At 38.6% G+C, this 23409-nt stretch overlaps 3 protein-coding genes and 1 long non-coding RNA gene across 4 annotated transcripts; 2 read left to right on the top strand and 2 right to left on the bottom strand.

Moving 5' to 3' along the window:
• The first annotated feature begins 5540 nt into the window (after window positions 1–5540).
• Window positions 5541–9327, top strand: LOC137938756 (phytosulfokine receptor 1). The gene has a single exon (XM_068783785.1). The coding sequence runs from the start codon at window positions 5868–5870 to the stop codon at window positions 8958–8960; it is 3093 nt and encodes a 1030-aa protein (XP_068639886.1). The 5' UTR covers window positions 5541–5867; the 3' UTR covers window positions 8961–9327.
• A 767-nt stretch (window positions 9328–10094) lies between these two features.
• On the bottom strand, window positions 10095–12342 carry LOC137939209 (aldo-keto reductase family 4 member C10-like). The gene is made up of 4 exons (XM_068784433.1): window positions 12333–12342; window positions 11673–12250; window positions 10781–11032; window positions 10095–10522 (listed from the first exon to the last, which is right to left on the bottom strand). The coding sequence occupies exons 2-4, from the start codon at window positions 12237–12239 to the stop codon at window positions 10253–10255; spliced, it is 1089 nt and encodes a 362-aa protein (XP_068640534.1). The 5' UTR covers window positions 12240–12250; window positions 12333–12342; the 3' UTR covers window positions 10095–10252.
• Window positions 12343–14732: 2390 nt separating this feature from the next.
• LOC137938637 (tobamovirus multiplication protein 3-like) lies at window positions 14733–20769 on the top strand. Its single transcript, XM_068783607.1, has 11 exons — window positions 14733–15088; window positions 16992–17082; window positions 17184–17236; window positions 17330–17422; window positions 17500–17571; window positions 18550–18622; window positions 18712–18757; window positions 19732–19795; window positions 19875–19928; window positions 20057–20134; window positions 20424–20769. Exons 1-11 carry the CDS (start codon window positions 14936–14938, stop codon window positions 20514–20516), a joined length of 870 nt encoding a protein of 289 aa, XP_068639708.1. The 5' UTR covers window positions 14733–14935; the 3' UTR covers window positions 20517–20769.
• A 39-nt stretch (window positions 20770–20808) lies between these two features.
• Window positions 20809–22467, bottom strand: LOC137938638 (uncharacterized). Its single transcript, XR_011109888.1, has 3 exons — window positions 22148–22467; window positions 21205–21494; window positions 20809–20888 (listed from the first exon to the last, which is right to left on the bottom strand). It is a non-coding gene; the product is annotated as an uncharacterized lncRNA (long non-coding RNA).
• Between the last annotated feature and the right edge of the window lie 942 nt (window positions 22468–23409).

A 23409-nucleotide genomic window follows, 5' to 3' on the forward strand; every position in this document is an offset into this window, starting at 1 on the left:
GACAACGTACAACAGGCTTGGAGCGTTTGGGAAGGAGAGTTCTTATCTCTCTAATAGACACAGGGCCCATAACTAATATATATAGGGTTGATCCAATACAAAAAATCATTTGGTGAAAAACGATCTGAACAACTGATATATATATATTAATTAGTGCATATTTCTAGAGAAGCTCTAATGGATTATCGATTTTTTTTTTCATTTAAGAAACTCTACTAATATTGTAAGAGCATGCTTTCTGTCTCTTGAGTTTTTCGACTTGTTCTTTGAGAGTTTTTTTTTAAAAGAATTTTGATATTTTAGGCTATTGTTTCGAAAGAATTAAGCGCTAAGATACTTAAGTTTACCCTCCAAATAAGAAGACAACAATGAGATAATAGAGTTCAAACCAAGATCAAAAGCTTAAAAACCCTAGAAAAAAAGAGGATGGTGATTGCATTTGACCCCTTCAAATGATAAGCAAAAACCCAATAAATGAGCCCAAGAGATGGGTATTGTTGCCAAAAAGGGTAAGAAGATGTGAATGTGGATTTTGAAGAACTCAGGAGTCAAGAGCCTTTCAATCCATGAACAGGCAACCATGAAGTTTCCTCAAAAGAGAGTACAAGTGAAAAGACAAGCTTGTTTGTGTAGATTCTCCAACATGTACTCAGTGGTCTTCATGATACTCATTAAGGTACTCAAATTAATTTTGTTACTCTATCTTTGGTGGTCACCCTGATTAAGACACTAGAATCAAAAGCTATTGCATTTAAGGGTTTGATGATGGACTGCCCACTTCATTTTGTTAGTGGAGTTGAATGCAACAATTTATCATCACTAGCATCAATTGATTGAAAGAGAAAAATCTACAGAAAATCGAAATTATAGATTTTAAATGTGAATTTAAAATTTTAAACTTGAAAATATTCCGATAACTCGATAAAACTACAGAATGAATTTAATTACTTCCAATTGTTTAGCCTTTTGTTGGATAAGGGTGATGATTGTTTTCTTAAGGGGGAGCTATGATTTATGGCTTGCAAATTGTGTTTGATTGTATGAGGAATATCTTGAATGGAATGATTTCTTGAGGATTCCCACCACCCTTTTCCTTTTGTTCATTATGAGACTAACCCTTTTAAAGAAAAACAAGAGAGAGAGAGAGAGAGATTCTTCAAATCTGCAAATTTGTAGCCTCAAAGTTTATAGTGAGAATGCTTCCTTTCTTTTTCATGTTTGATCTCCTTTTGAAGGAGAAGTGGAATCTCTTTTGCATTTCCCCTCCCACTCTCCCCTTCTTTTTTAGGTTCATATCCTTCTCAACCTCATCTTCAGCCCCATATTTTTTCAATGTGACTACTCCACAATCACTATCCTTTGCATGCCATCAAACCCTTTTTTTCCACTAATCCCTCCCACCACCACCACCAAGCTTAATTGTGGTAGGCATAAGCCATTAAGTGGGTTCTAAGCAGGTTTTGATTAATCAATTCAAACCTCATAATCACCTTAAAATTGGAGCTGGAGCTTATCCAGAGGTTCCTTATCTTTACCAAGTGCCAACCCCTTTTGTTGAAGTCAATAGTTATTCTAACTCATCCAAAACAACCTTCAGATTTCAACCCTATTGGGTCATCTTCTTAACTAAACGTAACCATTTCTTTTGAGATGGAAGACTAGCACTGAACAGGAGCCATTGACTTAAAAAAAGGAGAGAAATTCTATTCTACCTTTCTTCAAATTGGTTGGCCATTAAAACACTCTCACCCCCTCTAAACTCCATGGTAGTATTTCATTTATTGAATAAAATGTTGAGATGCCCTTAATTTTTAGCCAAATGAATTGAAGGAAAAAAGAAATTCTATCAAAGAAAAATCACTAAGAACTAAACAAATATGATTAAGAATCAAGTCCAGGGTTCCTTTTCAATTCCCTCAATTTCTTAATTAGATAACTTAATGCTTCTTTGATCCATGTTTTCTTAGCCATTCAATACCCCCAACATTACATATCAAAACAATAAGAAATATTTGTTACATGTGGCATAACCCTACCCCCATATTCCATATTGAAATGACACTTGTTAAATCAGGTTCCCCTTAAAGAGGACACTCACTAGTGGCCTACTTTTGTATTAGGATTAGCTTTTCAAGATGGGTTTTATGTACTTAGTGGACATTAGTGCTCATTTTCATAATCTAAAGAAGGAGACCCACTATAGGATTTTTTTATATTTTAATATCTATCAAGGTATCTCTCATGGTGTTCACTAGTCTTGCTTCTTTTGAATAAACAATGGAAAGGTTGTTCAGGATCAGGGAACTCCCATCTCTCATTGTCCAGATAATTCAATTAGAGCCTTAAAACTTGATACATATTTCATTGTATTTTTAGTATATCAAGATGCTTGATCTATGATTGTAAAAGTATTTTTTTAAAATAATAAAACATGAGATGTAATATATTTGAGTAATTATATGAATGCCTTCAAAATCCAAAATGTATTAAAAAAATAAGTATCGAGCCTAGCCAATAGTCACTAAAAATTGAAGCACTATAGTGAACGAGAGATAACGAGAGATAACGACCGATAGCTATCGTGCTGCTAATCCACTATGCATTCAGATAAGTGATATAGGATCCACAAATAACATTCATTAAAACGGGTCTTAAAATTATAATTTATAATTCAAAATTGAATTTAAGATGATGATTGAGATATAAGCTATATATAAGTCAAAGAGTCATAATATAATTTTGATAAAAGCACTTCATCTTGTATTGTGTGGTAGTGAGAATTCTTTGAATCCTAAGTAAATGCATTCATGAACTACAAAACAAGAGTTTTTTGTTGTTTCTAGTACTAAACCTGTATGGGGCTAAACAAAAGAAATGAGGACAATTATGCTCAACCCTGACATAATCATATTCCTTTCTTCTTTATGAATTAATGGTTTTATCTTTGAGTGAAGTTGTGGGCAAGCACCAATTCAATATATACTATTCAAGCTTGTTAAGTGCTTACTTTATGATTAGTGTCATACACCACTTTAATCCCATCATCATCACCCTATGTTTAAGAAAAAAACTTGTTTATGTCATAGGATTAGAACCCAGTTTAACGGATTGATACCGATATGTCTGATACTTATACACTTTACTCAAATGGTATATTGTGCTTTTACGTATTGGATAAATTAAGTTCTAATATGTCTTACATATATAGTACATGGTATGCAATGTCTTGTGCTTTTATTTTTAAAATTTTAACTTTATATATATTTATTTATCTGGCGATATTTATCGAATTTGAGAAGTCTACCCTAAATTGAATGTTAAGCTACCTGTGGAAATCAAAGATTACATAAAAATTTTACTCAGTCTTCTTTTGAATAATTCTCTTTCCTTTCCTTAATTAACGATTAAAACAAATAAAAATCTTGTGAATTGTGACAATCTTCAAATGCCCCCTTTATAAAATGATGCTATGACCAAATGTTTCTACTTTCTCATGCTTCTAGCCACCTTAATTAACAAAGAAAAAAAAAAAAAAATAGGACACTTCACATGATCTTCCATGTGAGTTAAATCTTTAAAAAACAAAAAGGATTACATGTGTGCTCATTAAGGTTTTTCACTTAAATGTCAAGGGGGGTAACTATAACATGTCTTCACATGTACCCTACAAATGGGTGTACCCTAAATCAAACAAACCCTAAATCCTAATTATTGTGTTTAGATTTAGTAGTCATTGATTTGATCGAATTGAAGTGGGTGTACGCTAAATCGAACAAAGAATAACCATAGCTCTTGTCCGTCCAATTCAATTAGGAAGAACCATAATTGAAAATTGATTATACATAAAAAAAAATCATTAATTATTTTTATCTATCACTAAGCAAATATACTCTTTTATTCTCAAAGGGTTTAACATAGTTAATTTTTAAAAAAAATCTCTAGGGAGAGAAAAGAAGAAAAGAGGGTGCATGAAAATGCCCTTAATCTTCAATGGTGGTTTGGTGTTGTCAGATGATTGACAATTGGTATGGGAATGGTCTTCACCTGAGAAAATGTTTCCCCACAGCTCCAAAGGGTTAGGTTAGGTTTGGAAATTAAATATCAACAGAAATGTTGGACTGGATGTCTTCTTACCTGCATTCATATTGACTTCTCTCTGTATACATTAAATTGCTCATGGTGGGTCATATGCCCTTATTTCAACTCTCTCTCTCTCTCACTCACTCATATCACCATTTTTTTCTTTTAAGCGAAAGGGTCTTATTTGTGGAACCAAAACAAACTCTCTTTCTCTTTGTCTCCCTCTCGTTGTTGACACCATTTTGTTTCTTATAAGAGAAAGGGTCTTATTCATAGAACCAAACGATAGTGAATCATGTTGTGACTATGAATGAGACCCTTTAGACTCGGATCCAATATTACAAAGATTTCCGCTTGACGTGGTGACCATGAATCGGACTTTTTTTTCTTAAACGATGTTATTCAAAGTACCAATTCTCCGATTTTTCCACACTAAAAAACTCGAAATTAGTTACCACCCCAATGGAGATTATCTTTTAAAAAAACAAAAGGTGTGAACAAGAGTTTTTTTAATTAGATGCTTAGATTAACAAAGTCCATTCATGAATTAGCTTTAAAAAGAATCAAACCTTGAATGTCAACCATGGGGAATGCTGCCCTTGTCTACTTTGAATAGTCCCTCCTACTCCAACTTTGAGGAAGAAAATTTCACTTTTGCTAAGGGTTGTTGATGGTGTTCACATCAGTGATGTTTGGTCATGAAAACGATGGAATGAGATCTTATATGTATTTATAATTTAATATTATATAAAATATATTAAAATTTATCAAATAGATACGTATTCGATACGAGGGAGAGTATCGGATTCCAAAATATCCGATATGTATATTAAATAAATGGATACACCCACCGCTTCAGAGTTAAATCTCTTCACAGGAAAGAGAGGGGAAGAAATGCAGCTCCCGTGGCCTTTTGCAATTTGGTCCCGTCTTTCTGGAAAGTCAATTAATAAGCAAATACGCGTCCGATTTTCAGCAGAGGTGGGCCCAGCCATCCGTTTTTTCCTCAGGTAAAATGTCCGGAGATGTTTCCGGATTTCAAGCCGGAAGATTTGAACATTGAAATCTTCGCTCTTTTCGGCTATTTATAATTCGTGTCGATGGACGGCCCAGATCGTGTGGAGCTGGAAAGTCATCGTGGGCCCGGTTATTCAACTTGGGTTTTTAAGTCAAGGGAGAGGATCGGCGACTTGCTAGCAACCAAACATCGGCGGGTGGTTTTATCTATTCTACGCCGGAGGCGGCCGGGCGTAGATCAATGAGGCTACCGGCACGTGTCGGAACTTCCAGGGTTTGACTTTGGATGGAGGTCGAAGAGGACCGGGAGTAGCCGGTGAGGCTGCTGTGATTCCGGTGTCTTCGTCGCCGCTTCGCTGACCAGAGAGGGGTGAGGAAAAAGTTTATCTCGTCGCGTGCTGGCCTCGTCGATTCCCAAACCGGGATTAAGTCAAAATATTTTTTCTGTAACAGTTGCACACGCCCATCTCTGTCGTCGCGTTCTCTCGCTGACGGCGTTGTCACCCATCTCTGTCGTCTCGTTCTCTCGCTGACGGCGTTGTCGCCCATCTCTTCTTCTTCTCGAAAGCCTGTCTCTCTCTGTTGCTGCTGTTTTTGTAATTTGTTTTCTTTTGTTTGGGCTTCTTGATTTCGTTTGGGGTTTGAGCATGATGGTGGGTTCGAGGAGCGGTGCTGTGATGAAATTCTGTTCGGGCGGTTCTTGAGGGTGTTTCTCCTGAAAATCCGTTTGGGCTTTTGTTGTGGGGGCGGAAGCGAGGGGTGTTTGCGGCATGGGTGTTGTGGAGGTGTCTGTTCTGCTTGTTCTGTTAGGGTTTTGCGGCCAAATTCGGGCGGATGATTCGCGGAACTCGAGCTGCAATTCAGTGGATTTGGAGGCGTTGAAGGGCTTCTTGAGTGGCTTGGAGTCGGGGGTTGCTGGTTGGGACAATGCTTCCTCGGATTGTTGCGGTTGGGCTGGTGTCCGGTGTGGCGGTTCGGGTGGGAGAGTTGTTGAGTTGCATCTTGGTGATAATAGATTGAGAGGGGTGATTTCGATATCAATCTCGGGTTTGGATGAATTGAGGGTGCTTAATCTTTCACGCAATGGGTTGACTGGGGGAGTCCAGGGAGAGTTGTTTCGTTTGCAGCGGTTGGAAATCCTGGATTTGAGCTACAACGATCTCTCTGGCTCCGTACCAGTGAACAGCAGTCTTCCAGTTCTGCGGTTTTTTGATATTTCTGAGAATTCATTCGTGGGTACCCATCCAGTTTTCGCCAATTCACCGGAGTTATCGTCTTTCAATGTCAGTTATAATCACTTGACCGGCGGCATCAATACGAGTATCTGTAGCTTCTCTCGGCGACTTACGCATCTTCGGTTTTCGGAAAATTCGTTCTCTGGGTCCTTTCCCTCGGGCTTTTCGAATTGTACTTCTCTACAGGAGCTCTACCTCGACTCGAATCATCTAGTCGGTAATCTGCCCGATGACTTTTTCAAGTTGTCCTCTTTGCGGCAGTTGTATCTTCAGAACAATAAGCTAGCCGGACCACTGAGTGAAAAAATGGGTACTCTCTCTAACCTTACAGTTTTGGATGTTTCTGTTAATGGCTTCGGTGGTAGCATTCCAGATATCTCTCAGCTCCAAAGGTTACAGGTCTTTTCTGCTGAATCGAATCGCTTCTCTGGTCCATTGCCCGATTCTTTGTCCAAATTATCTAACCTTCACTCGCTGAATTTGAGGAACAATTCTTTGGAGGGTGCAATTAATATCAACTGTACTACAATGGTTCGTCTCAGCGTGCTTGACCTGGGGTCGAATCAGCTTGACAGTCGTGGTCTTGATGATGTTTCCCATTGCAGTGAACTGAAAACCCTGAATCTTGCCAGGAATAACCTGGGCCAAATCCCAGAAAGCTTCAAGAATCTTCAGTCGCTCTCTTATCTGTCACTAACAAATAGCAGGCTACGTAACATTTCGACAGCTCTCACAATTCTGCAGGAATGTAGAAACCTTACCTCTTTGGTGCTGACCTCAAATTTTCAAGGTGGCGAAGTAATACCCTTTGTGGGAATTGAAGGATTCAAGAGTATAGAGGTTCTTGTCATTCCAAATTGCGGTCTTATGGGTTCAATCCCTCCATGGTTAGGGAGTCTTAGCAATTTGAAGCTGTTGGATTTGTCGTGGAATCAACTTGGTGGGTCTATCCCAGCGTGGTTGGGAGATCTTGATAATCTCTTTTACTTGGATTTATCAAACAATTCACTCTCAGGGGAGATACCGAGAAACTTGGCTCAAATGAAGAGCCTCATCTCTGGAAATATCTCGCTGCAAGACTCAACATCCAATTTCCCATTCTTCCTTAAGAGGAATCAAAGTGGAAAAGGGCTGCAGTACAATCAGATTGGTAGCTTCCCCCCAACTTTGGATTTATGCTACAATAATTTTACAGGACCCATCTGGCCACAGTTTGGGAATTTGGCTAAGCTACATGTCTTTGACCTGAGTCATAATCATCTTTCCAGGGAAATACCGGAGGAGTTGTCAGGAATGACAAGCTTAGAACTTCTGGATCTGTCATTCAATAATCTCTCAGGAAGCATACCGGCTTCTCTGGCCAAACTCAGTTTTCTATCAAGCTTTAGTGTGGCAAATAATAGTTTGACCGGTTCGGTCCCTACAGATGGGCAATTCTCTACTTTCCCACCTTCTAGCTTTGAAGGAAACACGAAACTTTGTGGTCTTCATGCTTCTGATTGTGAGTCTCCAAATACTTTACGGCCAAGCAGGTCTGGTAGGAGAAGCAAAGCTACAATTATAGGAATGACAGTTGGGATTGCCCTGGGAACTGTTATTCTTCTGGTCTTTGTGTTTTTGTATGTGTCAAGATCCCGCAGTCGGACTATGGATGATACTGAAAGAGAACTCGTGGAAGCTGAAAAGCATGTGGATTTAGAATTCTCAGGGTCAAAGTTGGTTCTCTTGTTTCATAACAAGGACAACAAAGAGATCACAATCGATGATTTGTTGAAGTCCACCAATAACTTTGACCAAGCTAATATTATTGGCTGTGGTGGCTTTGGATTGGTCTATAAAGCTATGCTTCCTGATGGAAGGAGGGTTGCAATTAAAAGACTATCGGGTGATTATGGTCAGATTGAGAGAGAATTCCAAGCAGAAGTTGAAGCCCTCTCTAGAGCTCAGCACAAAAATCTGGTTTTGCTTCAAGGGTACTGCCGGTATGGAAATGATAGGCTGTTAATCTACTCATACATGGAGAATGGTAGCTTGGATTATTGGCTGCACGAGAAGCTTGATGAGGGATCAACACTAGATTGGGTCACCAGGCTTCGAATAGCTCAAGGTGCAGCTAGGGGGTTGGCTTATTTGCACCAGTCATGCCAACCACACATACTGCACCGTGACATTAAGTCTAGTAACATTCTTCTAGATGAAAATTTTGAAGCTCATTTGGCCGATTTTGGGTTGGCTAGGCTTATCTTGCCATACGACACTCATGTGACTACAGATCTGGTGGGAACTTTAGGATACATACCTCCTGAATATGGACAAGCTTCAGTTGCCACTTTTAAGGGCGACGTGTATAGTTTTGGAGTAGTTCTTTTGGAGCTTGTTACAGGTAAGAGGCCTATGGATGTGTGTAAGCCTAGAGGGTGCAGAGATTTGATATCATGGGTGCTTCAGATGAAGATAGAAAAAAGAGAAAAGGAAGTATTTGATCCATTTATCTATGATAAGGAGAATGAAATGCAGTTGTTACAGGTGCTCGAGATTGCGTATCTGTGCTTAAACGAGTACCCTAAGCTGAGACCTCTTGTTCAACAGATTGTTATGTGGCTTGACAACATTGGTGTTGATGACTGAAGTGACTAAATCAGAAACTACAGTTCAGTGCTGCTCTAATGCAACTTGGTGCACTTGGCAACAAGCAACCGGTGGCATCATTCAGTGCTGGAGATTGGAGGGGTTACAAATTTTTAGCCTCCCAGACGGACTCTCGGCTGTAAATAACTGATACATGGTGCCAATTTCTTAAATGTTCTGTTTCTTTGCTGAATACTGTAAATTTCTTCGTGTTGGATGACTTAAATGAGAAGAAATGTTTTCTCAAACCCTTTTCAGTTGGAACTGCTTTTACTTTCTAGAATTTCACATTTCAGTGAAGAGACAGATTGTGTACATGCCACCTTATGTATACATGTACTTTCCTGAGTTTACACATCTATGAATAAATAGTCCAAATTTTTATGCCTGCTTTTATAAATTTCATGAATTATAATATCGCTCAGATGCAAACAAGCAGCTTCACCCTCTGGCCTACTGGAAGCTAATCATACATCTCAGTGTCATTAGCATGATCACCAGATAAGAACTTCACTTTACTCGGTGAAAATGCTACTGTATCATTCATACATGGGAACCACTGATTTTGTTGCTTGAACCGTTACTCTGAAAGAGATTTGTCTGAACTCGAGTTGAGAAAAAAGAGTTTGCTTAGAGAAAGAAGAGATTACAATACACGAGGAAATGCAGAAAATCCCAAACAACTGAAAGACAAAAGAAAAATCACTGGTCTGAAGGATGGCAGGAGGCCCGATTGAACTTTCACTTCTCTTTCTACTTTTCTTTTTCCATTTCTTCGTTCTAGTTTGAAGGTTGTTCATTACTTCAGGTTGAAGGTGTGTTCAGCATGTATTCTTATTTCACTTAGAAAACCGTCATTTAGCGATAAAGAAGAAAAGGTTGAGCAGTCTGCACATTGCTAGCAAAGAGAGCTACTATATCTGTTAGACCTCTTCTTGGTGGCGATGCTGAAAAATATTTGATCTTCAGTCTGCACCAGTTATTAATATTTGATCTGGTTATTTCTTCAGTTCAAGTATGTTAAAAAAACATGCTTCCGAGTTTCAGAGAGAGGTTGCTTAAGCTCTGTGTGATGCTAATTATGGAAAATTACAAACTAAGAAAGAGAGCTTAATGTGAAAACAGTTACTGAACTATTATATATAAAACACAAATAGCCTGTGACATAATCTTGAGTCACATATACAGGTGAAAGGAACAAACCTGAAAAGCAATCAATTGAGACAGAACCGATAACAATGAAAATGAATCTGTACTCAGATTGTCAGTATACATGAATAAACTACGATAGGTTATTGGTAATTGGATTCTGCATCATCTTCCATCTCACTCACAGCTTGGAGCGGTCCTCCCTTTCCTAACTTGAAGCCTCCACTCTCGGAGCGACTCATCATGGGCCCATTCCCAAAAAGACAAACCTGTGGCTCAATATTGTTCAGTTGATTCCATTCATCATCTGAGAGTGACCAACTGAAAATGTCTATATCCTTTTTTATCCGCTCAGGGTTCAGGCTGCAAGGTAGAACGCTGGTTCCTCGTTGCACACCCCATCGCAGAATAATCTACCACAGACAAAATCCAATGAGTGCACAGTAATCAGAATGCTTATCCCTCGTCAAGAACATTATTTCCTTTTCCAAATCCAGAATAAAAAAGAATAAAAAGGACTGGTTGGAGCAGATAAATTTTCTACTGTTTACTTCTACTTGGTCTAATGGAGAAAAAACTTGCAGGAGAACAAAAAGATAAGAGGCTGATGACAAACAATAGCAAATTGAGTAAGGAAAATAAACACTTCCAACCAAGAAATAGACCTATACCTGCTCTGGGGTCTTCTTATGCCTTTCTGCAATATCTGCAACAACATTCAGTTTTAGCATAGGTCCATGTACTGATCTTGACCTTCCAAATGATATCCTAGGAGTCCCAGGTTCATCTTCTCCAAGTGTACTCTCTGAATGAGCTGGGTTTGCTGTTGGAACACCTAAGGGTGTATGAGCTGATACATGGATACCCATCAATTTACAGAATTTTACTAGCTCATCTTGCCTCAAAAAAGGATGCAACTCCACCTAAAGAACCAAACATCTCCTCAATAAAAAAAATTTACACCCAAGAAAATTTATCACAACAAGAAAGTCTTAATTAAAACAACAAATCTATAATGAGAACATTGGTAAATGAGTTAAAGATTATGCAGGGAAAAAAGCTCAAAAGAGATTCTCCACTCATTTGCATGTCATTTGCAGAAGCTTCCTAAAGTGAGATTGTATCGACTAACTTAAACTAAAAACACAAAAATAGCAGACATTAGTACTACATTGTAGCTTCTAATTCATGCCATTTACAGAATGTTCTTATTGAACTGTTGGAGACTGGAGAAAGTAATACAAATCCAAAAGCAGGAACTACTAGTGGTAAGACTTTTAGATCTTAATTCTTGTTGCTAGCTTTTAATTCATGACATTATTTACAGAAGGTTCTTATTGAACTCTTGGAACCAGAGACAGCAGTACAAATCTAAAAGCAGGATACCAGTGTCATGGTTGCCGGCTTTTAACCCTTGTTAAAAGTGGAATGAGTTTGTAGAAATTGTTGTTCTGCTGAAGCTTACAATTGCTGTATTCTACTTTCAGTTCCGGTAGCAAGTTCCAAAACAGAAAACTACTGAAAATAACAGATCAAGAAATTAAAAACTGGTGTTTCAATTACCTGGTTTACTGCGGGGACAATCTTAGCAAACTGAAGCAACTCCTCTATCTGCTCAATACTAAAATTACTAACGCCAATAGCACGAACAAGACCCGTTTTTAAGAGAGCTTCCATGGCTTGCCAGAGGGGCTTCAATCGATTAGAGAACTGCCTGTACTCACTTCCAGCCTTCGATGGAGGATCTGTGGCATCTCCAAATGCCGAAGTCCCAGGCCAGTGGACCAGATACAGATCCAAATATGAAACACCAAGGCTCTGAAGAGAAAATCTGACGGAGTTTTCAATTCTTTTGTAAGAATTCATTGTGAAATACAGTTTAGAAGTCAAAAACACCTCATCTCTCTTGAGCCCACCAGCAAAAGCCTCAGCCAAGGCCTGGCCAACTTCGGCTTCGTTCCCGTAAAGATGTGCACAATCTATGTGCCGGTAGCCGACTTTTAAGGCTGTTTTTACTGCCTCGATGCAGAGATCTCCACCGCTCTGCCATGTTCCAAGTCCTACAGTAGGGATTTTTGCTCCTGTATTCAATACAAAGTAGCTCGAAGCTGCCCCTCCTTTTCCCCTCATATTTCTTGCACCTTGATCGGAAACGAGAATTCAACAAACGAAAGCAGAAAACCCACCTGCAGAACTCTACGAAAGAAACCCAATAAACAATACCTGCAAGGCTACGAATTTCTCCTTGAAATACGAAAGACTTGTAAACTTAAAAGGAAGACCTCCCTCTCCAATCCAAAGAGCCTCAAAGGATAGAAGAACCCAATCCAAAGAAATATCTTAAGTTCCAAATGTTGACTTTGACGGACTAGCAAATCGCCAAGATAAAAAAAGTTGAGTCCCTGATCTTTAATGGAAAACCAGAATCGTACTCAGAGAAGCAAATCCAATTGCAAGCAGATAAGGGAAGAATCAAACCGCGTTATCCTCAAGGTAAAGCAAAAGAGCTACCAAATCCTCTGACCTCATCTGCCGAGACGAAGAACAAGAAGACAACAACAATAAACACTTCTTGCTCTCACTAAATCCTCTTCTCCCTTCGCCTACTTTTCACCTTCACACTCCACGCTTCAGCCAAGTCCAAGACCGTCTTCCACCAGGGACAACAAACCCGTCGACCCAAAAACCAAATTTTGAGCTGCAAATCACAAAACTCCAAACCTTTGTTTCCGAGAAACCCCCGTTACTCCCTTTTGTTTCTCTATCGTTTTCCCAAAATCTATATTCAAATAGAAAAATTATTCGAGATAAAGAGCCGTATTCAACAACAGCACCGGGTTCTAGCATACCGAATAAACCATCTGCCGAAGCGGACAAATTGCTCAATAAATTAAAACCTGGAATAGAAATATTACTAATGGGAACAAGGCGCCCGGAAAGGTAGAAAAATCGACATGGTTTTCATGGCTTCACCTAACCAGGACGACCTGAAATTCACCAACCGCTTCTTTTACGTATCGAGTCGGGGTCCTCCGTTAGACTCTGGAATTTCCTGTACCGTTAAGTGAAGAGTATTACCTACTCGTATGCGTATCGTCTTCTTCTTGCTTTCGTCGCTCTGATTTTCTGCGAATTTTCATATCGAAGACTTTGAATTTTGCGTTGGAACGACGGCGGGAATGGAGTCGTTTCTCGTTCCAACTGCAAAGGCGGACTCGTGCCGACAACGGCGCTAGTCCACTTCATCCGTCTTGCACATGACAAGCTTGCGGGTCCCCCCATCGCCTACTCTACATAAACCACGTGGAAGATCCACCTTCACGTGACTTTCCTCGTTTGTTTCGGCAGTCCGTGTGTTTTTGCTGCGTCGCGCCTTTCGTCGATTTGGATTTCATTAATTATGTATTAAGGGTCTATAATGATGGGTTTACGACAAGACCAATGATTAGTTGGGGCTCTTATCGCTGAGATAGCTTACGAGAACGATTAAGATTTTCGTGATCACTTGCCTCTTTTGGTTAACCTATCGTTATTATATTGGTTTTCAGGATTGTATGGATTTATTTTACACGGAGAAAAAAGAGAAATCACATGTTGGAGAGAAACAGAGGAAAAAATAGGTTATCGACTTATATCTTAACCTTTCCCATGAGACTCAATTTATATATGAATAAGATTATAATATAATAATAATACTACCGAAAGTTAAACTAATTATATTAATTTCATATTTATGAGATAATTCTTTATTTACCATTATGCCACCACTGTATGGGTTTGTGGGCCTTACCCATCGTCCACTTCTTTTGGATGTATGTGCCTTTATTGGTATTGTGAGCCTCTTTAGTCTTGTTGGTTTGGGTTTATCTTCCAACTCTCCTCATTAAAATGGGGGTGAGAGAACATCATAAACGCTACCCAACTTACTGTAAATGGTGTATAGGATTTTCCTTAATAAAATATCAGTCTCTTTGTTATTTTCCAACAAACCTATTTGGCACAATATAAGAGATAGTAAAATCACTCCTAGCCATAAGATAACGCTCCGTACTCCGATCAAACGGTCATAGTAAAAAATAGTTTTCGCTCAATTTCACAAGCAAAAAATTAACCCTATTGTGTGACATAGAGTCTACCCCACTTTTTCAGGGTAGTTAAAAAAACACCTTTTGGTGAATAATAGACTTAATTGATATTGGATGTTACTTTTACCCTCGGTAGTAGATAGGATAAGTTGATTTTCATGACTTTGAGGATTTAGCTAACGGAGAAAAAGGGAGACTGAGGTGTTTGGGGGAAAACAAGAAGAAGAAAGAGATTATGAAATTATATGAATAAAATTAAAATATTATAATAATACCAGCATCTTAGGGAAATGCACGTTTATTGCGTGTTTCTCCCAAATAATTTCATAAAATACAGTCATGATATGTGAGAGGTTCAAAACTGGACCCCGCCATAAGACACGGCCGCGTTGGCGGCATCATATACTCGTCTGGCAAAGCACGCCGGATGAGCTGGCCTCTGACGCGCGTCACCACGTGAACTCAGCCCAACCCCACTACGGCTTGGCGCCACTGCTGTGCTTTCCCTCAGCCCGTTCTAATTCGCTCTCCCCTCTTTCGCTCTCTTTTCTCTGTGCATCCCTTTTTAGGGCTCTCGCGAGAAAAGCCTCTCCCCGCAAAACCTCCCTCTTTTTTCTCGATTCTCTGCTTTCTTTCTTCCGTGGCCGCCATCCTTTGCCTTCTCTCTCTCTCAAGCTCGGGAATCTCCGGTCGGTTTCTTTTGGCCTCTGCGGCGATTTCGATCGATCGTTGGGAGGGTCGATGTGGTCGAGAGGGATTCCGACGGTGGTGATGGCGGAAAGCTTGAGAAGCGCCTCCGGTTGGTGGGATGATGTCAATAATTCGAAGGTTTGGCAGGACAGGATCTTCCATACGCTCGGCGGGCTCTTTGGCTTTGTTGCCGTCGTTGCTCTGGTACTTTTTCTCTTATGAGGAACCGGCTATTGAGTTTTCTTCTTTGATTTTTTTTTATTTTTGTCTGTTTATGTTGGTCGTATTGTGTTTGTGGTTTGAATTGGTACTAATGAGTCGGGTGTGGTTTGGGATTGAAACAAGTTCAGAGTTGTTTTTCTTTTCTCTTCTCCGTTACGTTAGTTTACTTCTTTTTTTCTGAAAATGATCTAATTTGGTAATCAATTGGAGGTTGTAGAGACTCTAGCATTTCTTCTCACTTGGTAGATTTTTTCCCCATTTCTAGCAAGAAATTAAGAGGATAATCCCTGCCTGGAAGGTCAAATTCATCTTGAGATTTGGATGCTATGAAAATAGGCGGAGTCGCTGTTTGCTTCTCTCGTCCAACGAAGCAAAAATCTTGATCAGTAATATTAGGTTAAATGAATCATGGTTCAAAATCTGTCCCAAAATTTTTTTTAAAAATTCAAAAATTTCGGGTCAAACCTGAGGCATACGTTTCTATGAAAGGAATCAGTACGTCGGAACTTCATTGCGTGATATTAGGGGAACTGCTTCAGCTGATTGAAAAGATATGATATGAGGAGTTATGCTTTTGTTGACATTTGGATTGGTTAAGAGTTATATATGTTTGTATGGATTATATTTACTTGTTATTAAAATTGAGGATATACAGGCCCAGTCCGGAAATCAACCTAGATAATATGTATGGCCAAGTTATTGAATTTAGAATGATAATGTGACCCTTGCACTTGCTAGTGAGGTGAAATTGAACCTGGAAATTGTTGATTGGCTCAATGGGCACTTGGAGATAGGGGGACTTATGATGAGGTATTGGATTTACCAGGGTCTTAGGTGTAATGTGCATGCATCTCTAATCAATTTGCAAAAAGAGAAAGACCTAGAAGGGTGCTGGTCTGGGATCAATTTACTAATTTTTCTTTACTGTGAGATGCTTCCTTAGAAGAATTATGAAGCATGCAGGAAAGCACTTTGGTAGCGGTTGACAGATAGGTTGATGATGTTGTTTGGTATTTTTCATTTCCAGTTCTTCTATGTTTTTTTTTTTTTTTATTGGAGAGAGAGAGAGAGGTGAGATTATATTAAAAGGCAAAAAGCCCAACAAAGCTACAAAAGAGACAAGCAGGAGCCTGAGGCAATGAGAGTGTGCACGGCAGTCTCTTGCTAGCAAAATTGTCAGCCACAGGATTAGCTTATCAAGTACATGAGACCAAGAGATGTCCAAACTAGGAGAATGATTAAAAAATGTCCTGAAGGGCCTGCCAATGCCTCCACAGGGGGTCCAAGGGAAAGGAGCACCATCAAATAAGCACCTTTGAGTTCCCTTCCACCCAAACACAACAATGATGGTGACTGGCTAGGGTTGTGGAAAAATAGAAACCCGTTCTTAAGCGCCATCAGCTCGGCAGTGGTCGAATCCTCTCTCTCAATGGGGCCCGAGTAGGAAACAAGAATCAGACACCCTCATTGTCACTGAAAACACCTCCAATACCACTTGGGCCCAGGCATTGTTCCCATCACAATTCAGCTTGATAATACCAGGAGGGGGCGGAGTCCACTCCATTGTGGTTCCAGTTTTTTCAAAGCACAAGAAATGCTGTGCTTCTAGGGTTTTTAATTAAGTTATTTTGCTTACAGGTTGCTCTTTTCTCTATATTTCAAATGGTTTGGTGTTTAGTATTGCATTTTGGTAAATGTTGTACAGGATAGCATACAGCACATTTTGAATATCTATTTTCCTTTAATCAATTGGAAAGGAAGCAACCGAAAATTACAACTTTTAAATGCCAACATGATTTTCACTGGACCAAATTTCTTGAGTTTGCTGTCTACTTTGAATCTTACTAATTTTATTTGGTAATTGATAATGTATTTGTTGTTTCAGATCCAACTTGTGCGAATTGAGCTGAGAGTTCCTGAGTATGGTTGGACCACTCAAAAAGTTTTCCATTTTCTGAATTTTGTTGTAAATGGAGGTTTGTGTTATTTCAGCTTATGTTTTGCTACGTATTTTATATGACTATAATGGGTTTGATGCAATTTCATATTCTAATAAGTTTATTGTGCTTTTTTGCAGTTCGATCAATAGTTTTTGTCTTTCGTCGTGCTGTTCAACAGATAAAACCTGAGGTTTACTTTGATATTACTCAACTTTCAATTTTTTTTTAACTTTTCAGAGGTTCCAAAAATTCTGAATCATCGTCTTTATGCTTTTACTGGTAGATTTTTCAACATATTCTGCTCGATATGCCTGGTTTAGCATTCTTCACAACTTATGCACTACTGGTTCTTTTCTGGGCAGAAATTTATTATCAGGTTTGTGTTAGATGTTGGAATTTTATTCCACTTGATGGAGGCACCTTTTTTTTTTCACTGACATAGGCTTTTTGCAGGCCCGTGCTGTATCTACTGATGGGTTGAGGCCAACTTTCGTAATGATTAATTTGGTGATCTATGCTATACAGGTGCTGTCACTATAAGCTTTTAACCAGTCTCAAGAAGGAATAGTTTCCTTCTTTTAACTTATAATTTGGGATTGTAACTGAGCTATTGACATATGATCACAACAAATATTTATGAATTTGTTATTGCTGTGTCCTGTTTTTCTCTTGGACAACTGTTGAAGAAATGTAAGAAATTCTAAAATCAGTTTGTTAAATTGTATGATGGTGGTATCTTGTTCTTTTGGCCCCATTATACTTCATAACCCTTATGTTCTTTCTGCATGCTAGTTATGCATCACTTAGCGTCAGAGGTATGTGGATGTTGTATTACTGTAAATAATAAACGAGGGTTTAGACCAGTTAGTCAGCCTCTGATTAGGTCCTCTCCAATATTTTTCCTTCTCCATTAAGAAATTCAAAAGTTTAAGAGTTTAAGTGTGGTCTACACAGATTTATTCAGGCAGTCAGAAATGCATTTATCACTAAAATTCGCTGGTTTCTATGTTTGTGACTATAATTTAGGCAAAGCGTATGCATTCGATCTTTATTTGACGTAGAACTTACCTTTGACTGTTCAGGGTCTTTCTCGCAATCCTATCTCTATAATATATTTCACTTTTTATGCTGCTAAAAGTCGGGACTTATGCGGAAGTTTGCACCCCATTACTAACACACGATTATAAACTTCATATTATTCAGTGAATATGCATATTCTGCTATAATCTGTAGCATTTACACTCAAGCATACTTTTGAATATAGCCATTTACGAGCAAGACATCTTCACATGCTCTTCTGGATTCTCTTTTTTAAGGATAATGATGTTTTATTAAAAGGCAAAAGAAGCAAGGATTGCTGGCTGCAATGATCATGGATTTTTCAGTGCCAAGTTATCTATCATGCAAAATAGACTTGCTTGTGCACAAGCATTATCTCATTATTATTGTGTACTTGTTGGAGAGAATTGGTTGACTTCATGTTTGTCTTTTGACTCCATACAGCTGCTCATGTGGGTGCTTCTGTGGTGGAAACCTATAAAAATCATGCTCATCTTATCCAAGGTGTTCTTTGCTGGTGAGGTTTCTTGCTATTTGACTGCAGTGTTCTAGTTAATCAGAACAACAAAACTATTACACCCTTACTCTTGGTCATTTACATGGCAGGTGTATCATTTTTTGCGGCTCTTGGCTTTCTTCTATATGGAGGAAGGTGTGAATCTTGTTAGTCGTTTTAATTGTCTACTCCTACTGAATAACTGCAGACACTTGAGTGTATGAATTGACTACTGCTTTGGAACCTATTTATTATACCAATATGTATACTTACTGCCTGTCCGTAAGCATAACGCGTCTTCACTTTAGTATATACATCTTAGGCACGGTTACTTCCCATTATATGCATGAAAAAAAATGTTCAAGCACAAATGTAAAACAAATTTATAACGTTAATATGCAAAACTATCGAACTGACATCTGAACAATCCTATCTTTTTTGTTTGAGTAGTTTTTGGCAGGATGTTAGGATTAAAAATATCATGTCTACTCCGTGGTTCTTGTTATGGAAAGGCCATCAACAGCTTAGAAGCAATTATAATATGCCCTTCTGTAAGGGTTGAAGTATATGTTGATGCAAAGATCAGTTACTGGCTCATACTTATCCTTTCTGAACAGTTTTGATGATTTCCCTGTCAAAATTCATTAGTTGGTCTGCATTTGCTGACCTAGGTAGCTGAAATTTGTTGAGTAAGTTGCAAGGGCAGTAAAAGAAAATTAATGAATACTAGATTTGCGACAGCAGTTTGCAAGGTCAAAATGTGTCGGGTTTCAGGTAGAATATCTCTCTACTACCATGCAGGGTTTTAAGACACTTTATTTTGAAGTACATTCTATGTTGTTCCCTGGTATGTCTTTAAAAAAAAAGAGAATGTTTTCACTAGTTTAAACAACCGTAATGTTACTATTTCTGACTTGAAGGAAATTGGTATATAATTGTTTCAAAAGAATTTTGAAAGGCTCTTGGTTATCTGCAAGTGCTTTACGAGTTAAAATATGTACAAAATGTGTTGTGATTTTGATATAGCAAGGGCTTTTTTCGGCAGGAAAAGGATTTTATTTGGTCTGAAATTCTCACACTGTTAGATTCTGATTTTGTTTTTACTTTGTTTATCTTCCACCTTTTGATAGGCTATTCCTGATGCTGCAACGCTTTCCTGTTGAATCAAAGGGACGGCGAAAAAAGTTACAGGAGGTGATTTGCATTTTGTTTATTCTGGACGTGTTTATTGTTGAAGGACTTTCACCATCCTTGCTAACTGTACCTATGACAGGTTGGATATGTGACCACAATATGCTTCACATGCTTCTTGGTCAGGTGCATCATGGTAAGTTTGCTTCTATTTTCTGAATTGTTAGCTGCATTCTGTGATCTTTAACTCAACTATTTGCCATTTTTACATTAAAAAAAAACTTTTTTTCTCGTATTACTTGCAATAATTCTTAACTTCTACAGATGTGTTTCAATGCATTTGACAAAGCTGCAGACCTTGATGTGTTGAATCATCCAATCCTTAACTTTTTATACTATCTGGTAAGCTTTTGATTTTGGTTAGATTTAAACATAGTTGAGAAGTAAAATAGCAATGTTTCACATGATTGAGAAGAAAGTGTTAGTTTTCAATCTGTTGACATAATTTAAGCACAGTTAGAGGCTTTATGGCCTACTATTTTTTTTCTGATATCTAACTACCTGGCCTATTACTAATTACCTGAGTCAGCAACCCTGAAAGTCAAGGACCATTCTAGCAGCTTTTACCTCTGTGTCCTAACAAATATAGAAATGAGTTGCCTTTTTCTCACATCATTCTTTCAATGTGCAGTTGGTAGAAATCATTCCTTCTGCGCTCGTTCTGTGCATACTGAAGAAGTTGCCTCCCAAGCGTGGGATCACTCAATATCACCCAATTCACTGAAACGAGTGCACAAAGCAGATGAACACAAAACACTGTCAAGGGATATGGAGTCTGTCAATGCCCCCTCCAGCAAAAGAGAAAAAGTAAAACACGTAATGTCTCTCAATCAGGCTGTGGCAAAGCTGGGTCGGATGGTGTATGTTTACGTTGATTATCAGGAAAATGTCTGGGTTATGCTTGTAATTATATAAGAATATCAGTGTCGTCATACCCAACAGTTTGTTAAATCTTTTTATGTATTCACCTGTTCTTCTGGGCATGTGTTTTCAGACAGCATATCCCATTTATCTGTTCATATTTGGATTCAGTTTTCAGTTGTAGTTAGCTATTTCAGCCACTGGTCCGTAAGAGCACGTCACTTGGCCTGAAAACCTGAAAATGAAATGATTTGTCATTTGTTGCTTTCATGTACAGTTTGCTGGACTACACTACAGATCGTCCAAAGCACTTAATTTTTTTGGCATCATCTCAGTTTACACACACTCTCTCTCTCTCTAACGAAAGTATGTGTCTTTTGCTCATTGTTCATTTCTAAAATGTCACTCCTTTCTGGGCAGTATGTAGTAGCAGAGGTAAAGAAGGCAGAAATTTGTCCATTGAAATCCATAAATCATAAGATAATCAAAGACAAATCATGGGTAGTGCAAACGCAAAACTGGAACTCCATAGTAGACAGTGAAATCCATACCTTTGGAAGATCAATATAGCCTCGAACCATCATAAGAACTTCTCAGGACTGAACGGTATAGAAGAGAGTAGTCCGCACCTTTGGAAGATCGAATTAACCACTCACCACCACAAGAACGGAAGTAGGTATCGGTTGTCCATAGGCAGCTTTCTTAGAAATGCAGTTCCCAAACGATGTGCAAACAAGATTTTTGTGTGGATGATTTAAGAAATCAAGAATGGAGCTGTCTTCGATTTTGTACTGGTAGGTGATGAGAGGAGTTATCTCGTCCACTCGTCATATCTACCAGTCTTACCTTGCAAAAAGACGTTAGGTGAATGGCACCGTTGAAAGGTCAACGTCTATGGAACATTGTTTAATGAGTAGTGATAAATTGATGTAGAGATAGGGTTGGTCTATGGAACATTGTTTAATGAGTACTGATTTCTTGACAAATCTAACTATTTTCACAGAGTAGCATTGCTCAGCCATGGTGGAATCTTCCCTGAACATTGCAGTTTGTTTCCCATTTTATTTTATTTTCCTTTCTTCTTTATGGGTTCCAGACAGACTCTTAGGGATAGTAGTAGGACTATCATGAGTCGTCTGACCGAGTTGGCCTCATTTTTGTACAGGTGAACTCGCCCCAAAAAAAATTAAAAATTTTGGGAAAAATCTTCAAAATCGATCAATTTTTCAAAATTAATAACAGTTAACTCAACTTTAATGCACTAAAGTGATTAATCATTAAACCTCCACGCTTTATGGAGCTTCAACTTTGACCATCGGTCAATTGGTAATCAATATTTTTTCGATTTGGATCGATTGATGTCGATAATCTAGAGTTTTAATTTTGATAATCAAACTTTTATGCCTAAAATTATTATTATTAAATAAAATTTAATAAAATAGTGGCTAGGTTTTAGGTTTCCTTTTGGCCGAAATTTTATCGGTGTCGTAATACCTGACGTCGAAGTCGCAGTCAGATCTCCTCCGTCTTCCTTCGACCTTTTCAATTCCTCCAACCTGATGCAACTCCATGGCGTCCATGGCGAAATCGGCAGTTCCAGATGATTAATGTGCCGAAATCCCTCTAAAAAAATCCCTGTAACAGACTTTCTCCTCACCTCTCAGCAGCCACAGTAGCAGCTGAAACCACACCGCCATTGCTTCAGATTTTGTCATCTGGTCGCATGATTCTCTCTTTGAACAGACAAATAATAGAAAAATCTGAAAACATCACAGATAGACGAAGTTGTCCACGATGCAGCGACTCCGTATATTAAGAGCTTCTACGGTCAACATTTCCTGCCACCTATCGGCCGCCTACGCCCATATATGGATAGGGGCTCTTACTTTATAAAATGTGAATCGAAAGCTTCGACAAAGGATTGGGCTCACAAATTACGGCCCACTAAATGCTTTGGTTATGGCCTTCGGCACTGTACGGCTGCCTAAATCATCAGTTTCGAGGCGACATCATTATTGGTTAGGCCCATAATTAGTCACTAATTACTTTTAATCGATAATCTTCCGATACTTTTCCCTAAAGAAGGAAAATATAAAATATCTAAAACTAACCCCACGTGGCTTCCAATGAGATCCGCGCCGTGAGCGTCAGCAAATGAGGAGGCGGTCGACTTAGTTGGACATGTTCCTCGTGAATCGCGTTTGACCGGCCACGTCAGCAATCAACGTTTTTCCCTTTGAAGATCTGAAAGTCGTCAAAAATAACCAAAATACCCCTCCTTATTTTAAAATGGGTTAAAACTAATTATTTTTCCTCTAATCATGTGGTAATACAAAAAAACCCTAAACCAACATGTATCAATTAATACATATTTTGTGGGTTAATTTGTAAATATGGTTATAAAAAACTGGATCGATAGTCCGATCGAATATTTTTGGATAAATAACAATCAAATTGAAACCCTTTTGATCCAATTTTCATCTTCCTCCCAATAATAATGACCACCTTGACATCATTTGTGACTCTACATTGATGTTTGAACAACATTAGGTGTATAGTCCCATCCTTTAACAAAACCTAGTGAGAGTCACACTCTTGTGTGATATAAAATAGTGACATTCATGAAAACAATTTGCTAAAAACAAGGGAGGGGGACCCTACAAATTTTGAAATGGGATCCCTAGAGTTATAAAATTGCTACAAAACAAAGTAGTAGGGGATGAAATGTCTTTCATGGCCAATGCAGGAGAAAACAA

The sequence above is a fragment of the Aristolochia californica genome, unplaced genomic scaffold (genome assembly GCF_029961685.1).
Source record: "Aristolochia californica isolate CCGP_79_NKW_82.1479 unplaced genomic scaffold, dmAriCali1.0.hap1 SCAF_8, whole genome shotgun sequence".
In the NCBI taxonomy this organism is placed as follows: Eukaryota; Viridiplantae; Streptophyta; class Magnoliopsida; order Piperales; family Aristolochiaceae; genus Aristolochia; species Aristolochia californica.

Coding starts and splice junctions, on each gene's coding strand:
- LOC137938756 (XM_068783785.1), top strand. CDS start 5,868: ATGGGTGTTGTGGAGGTGTCTGTTCTGCTTGTTCTGTTAGGGTTTTGC.
- LOC137938637 (XM_068783607.1), top strand. CDS start 14,936: ATGTGGTCGAGAGGGATTCCGACGGTGGTGATGGCGGAAAGCTTGAGA. Junction 18,623..18,711: donor ATCCAAGGTGTTCTTTGCTG/GTGAGGTTTCTT, acceptor TTTACATGGCAG/GTGTATCATTTTTTGCGGCT. Junction 20,135..20,423: donor TTAACTTTTTATACTATCTG/GTAAGCTTTTGA, acceptor TTCAATGTGCAG/TTGGTAGAAATCATTCCTTC.
- LOC137939209 (XM_068784433.1), bottom strand. CDS start 12,239: ATGAGGGGAAAAGGAGGGGCAGCTTCGAGCTACTTTGTATTGAATACA. Junction 11,033..11,672: donor TTGTCCCCGCAGTAAACCAG/GTAATTGAAACA, acceptor TTGGTTCTTTAG/GTGGAGTTGCATCCTTTTTT. Junction 10,523..10,780: donor ATAAGAAGACCCCAGAGCAG/GTATAGGTCTAT, acceptor TGTCTGTGGTAG/ATTATTCTGCGATGGGGTGT.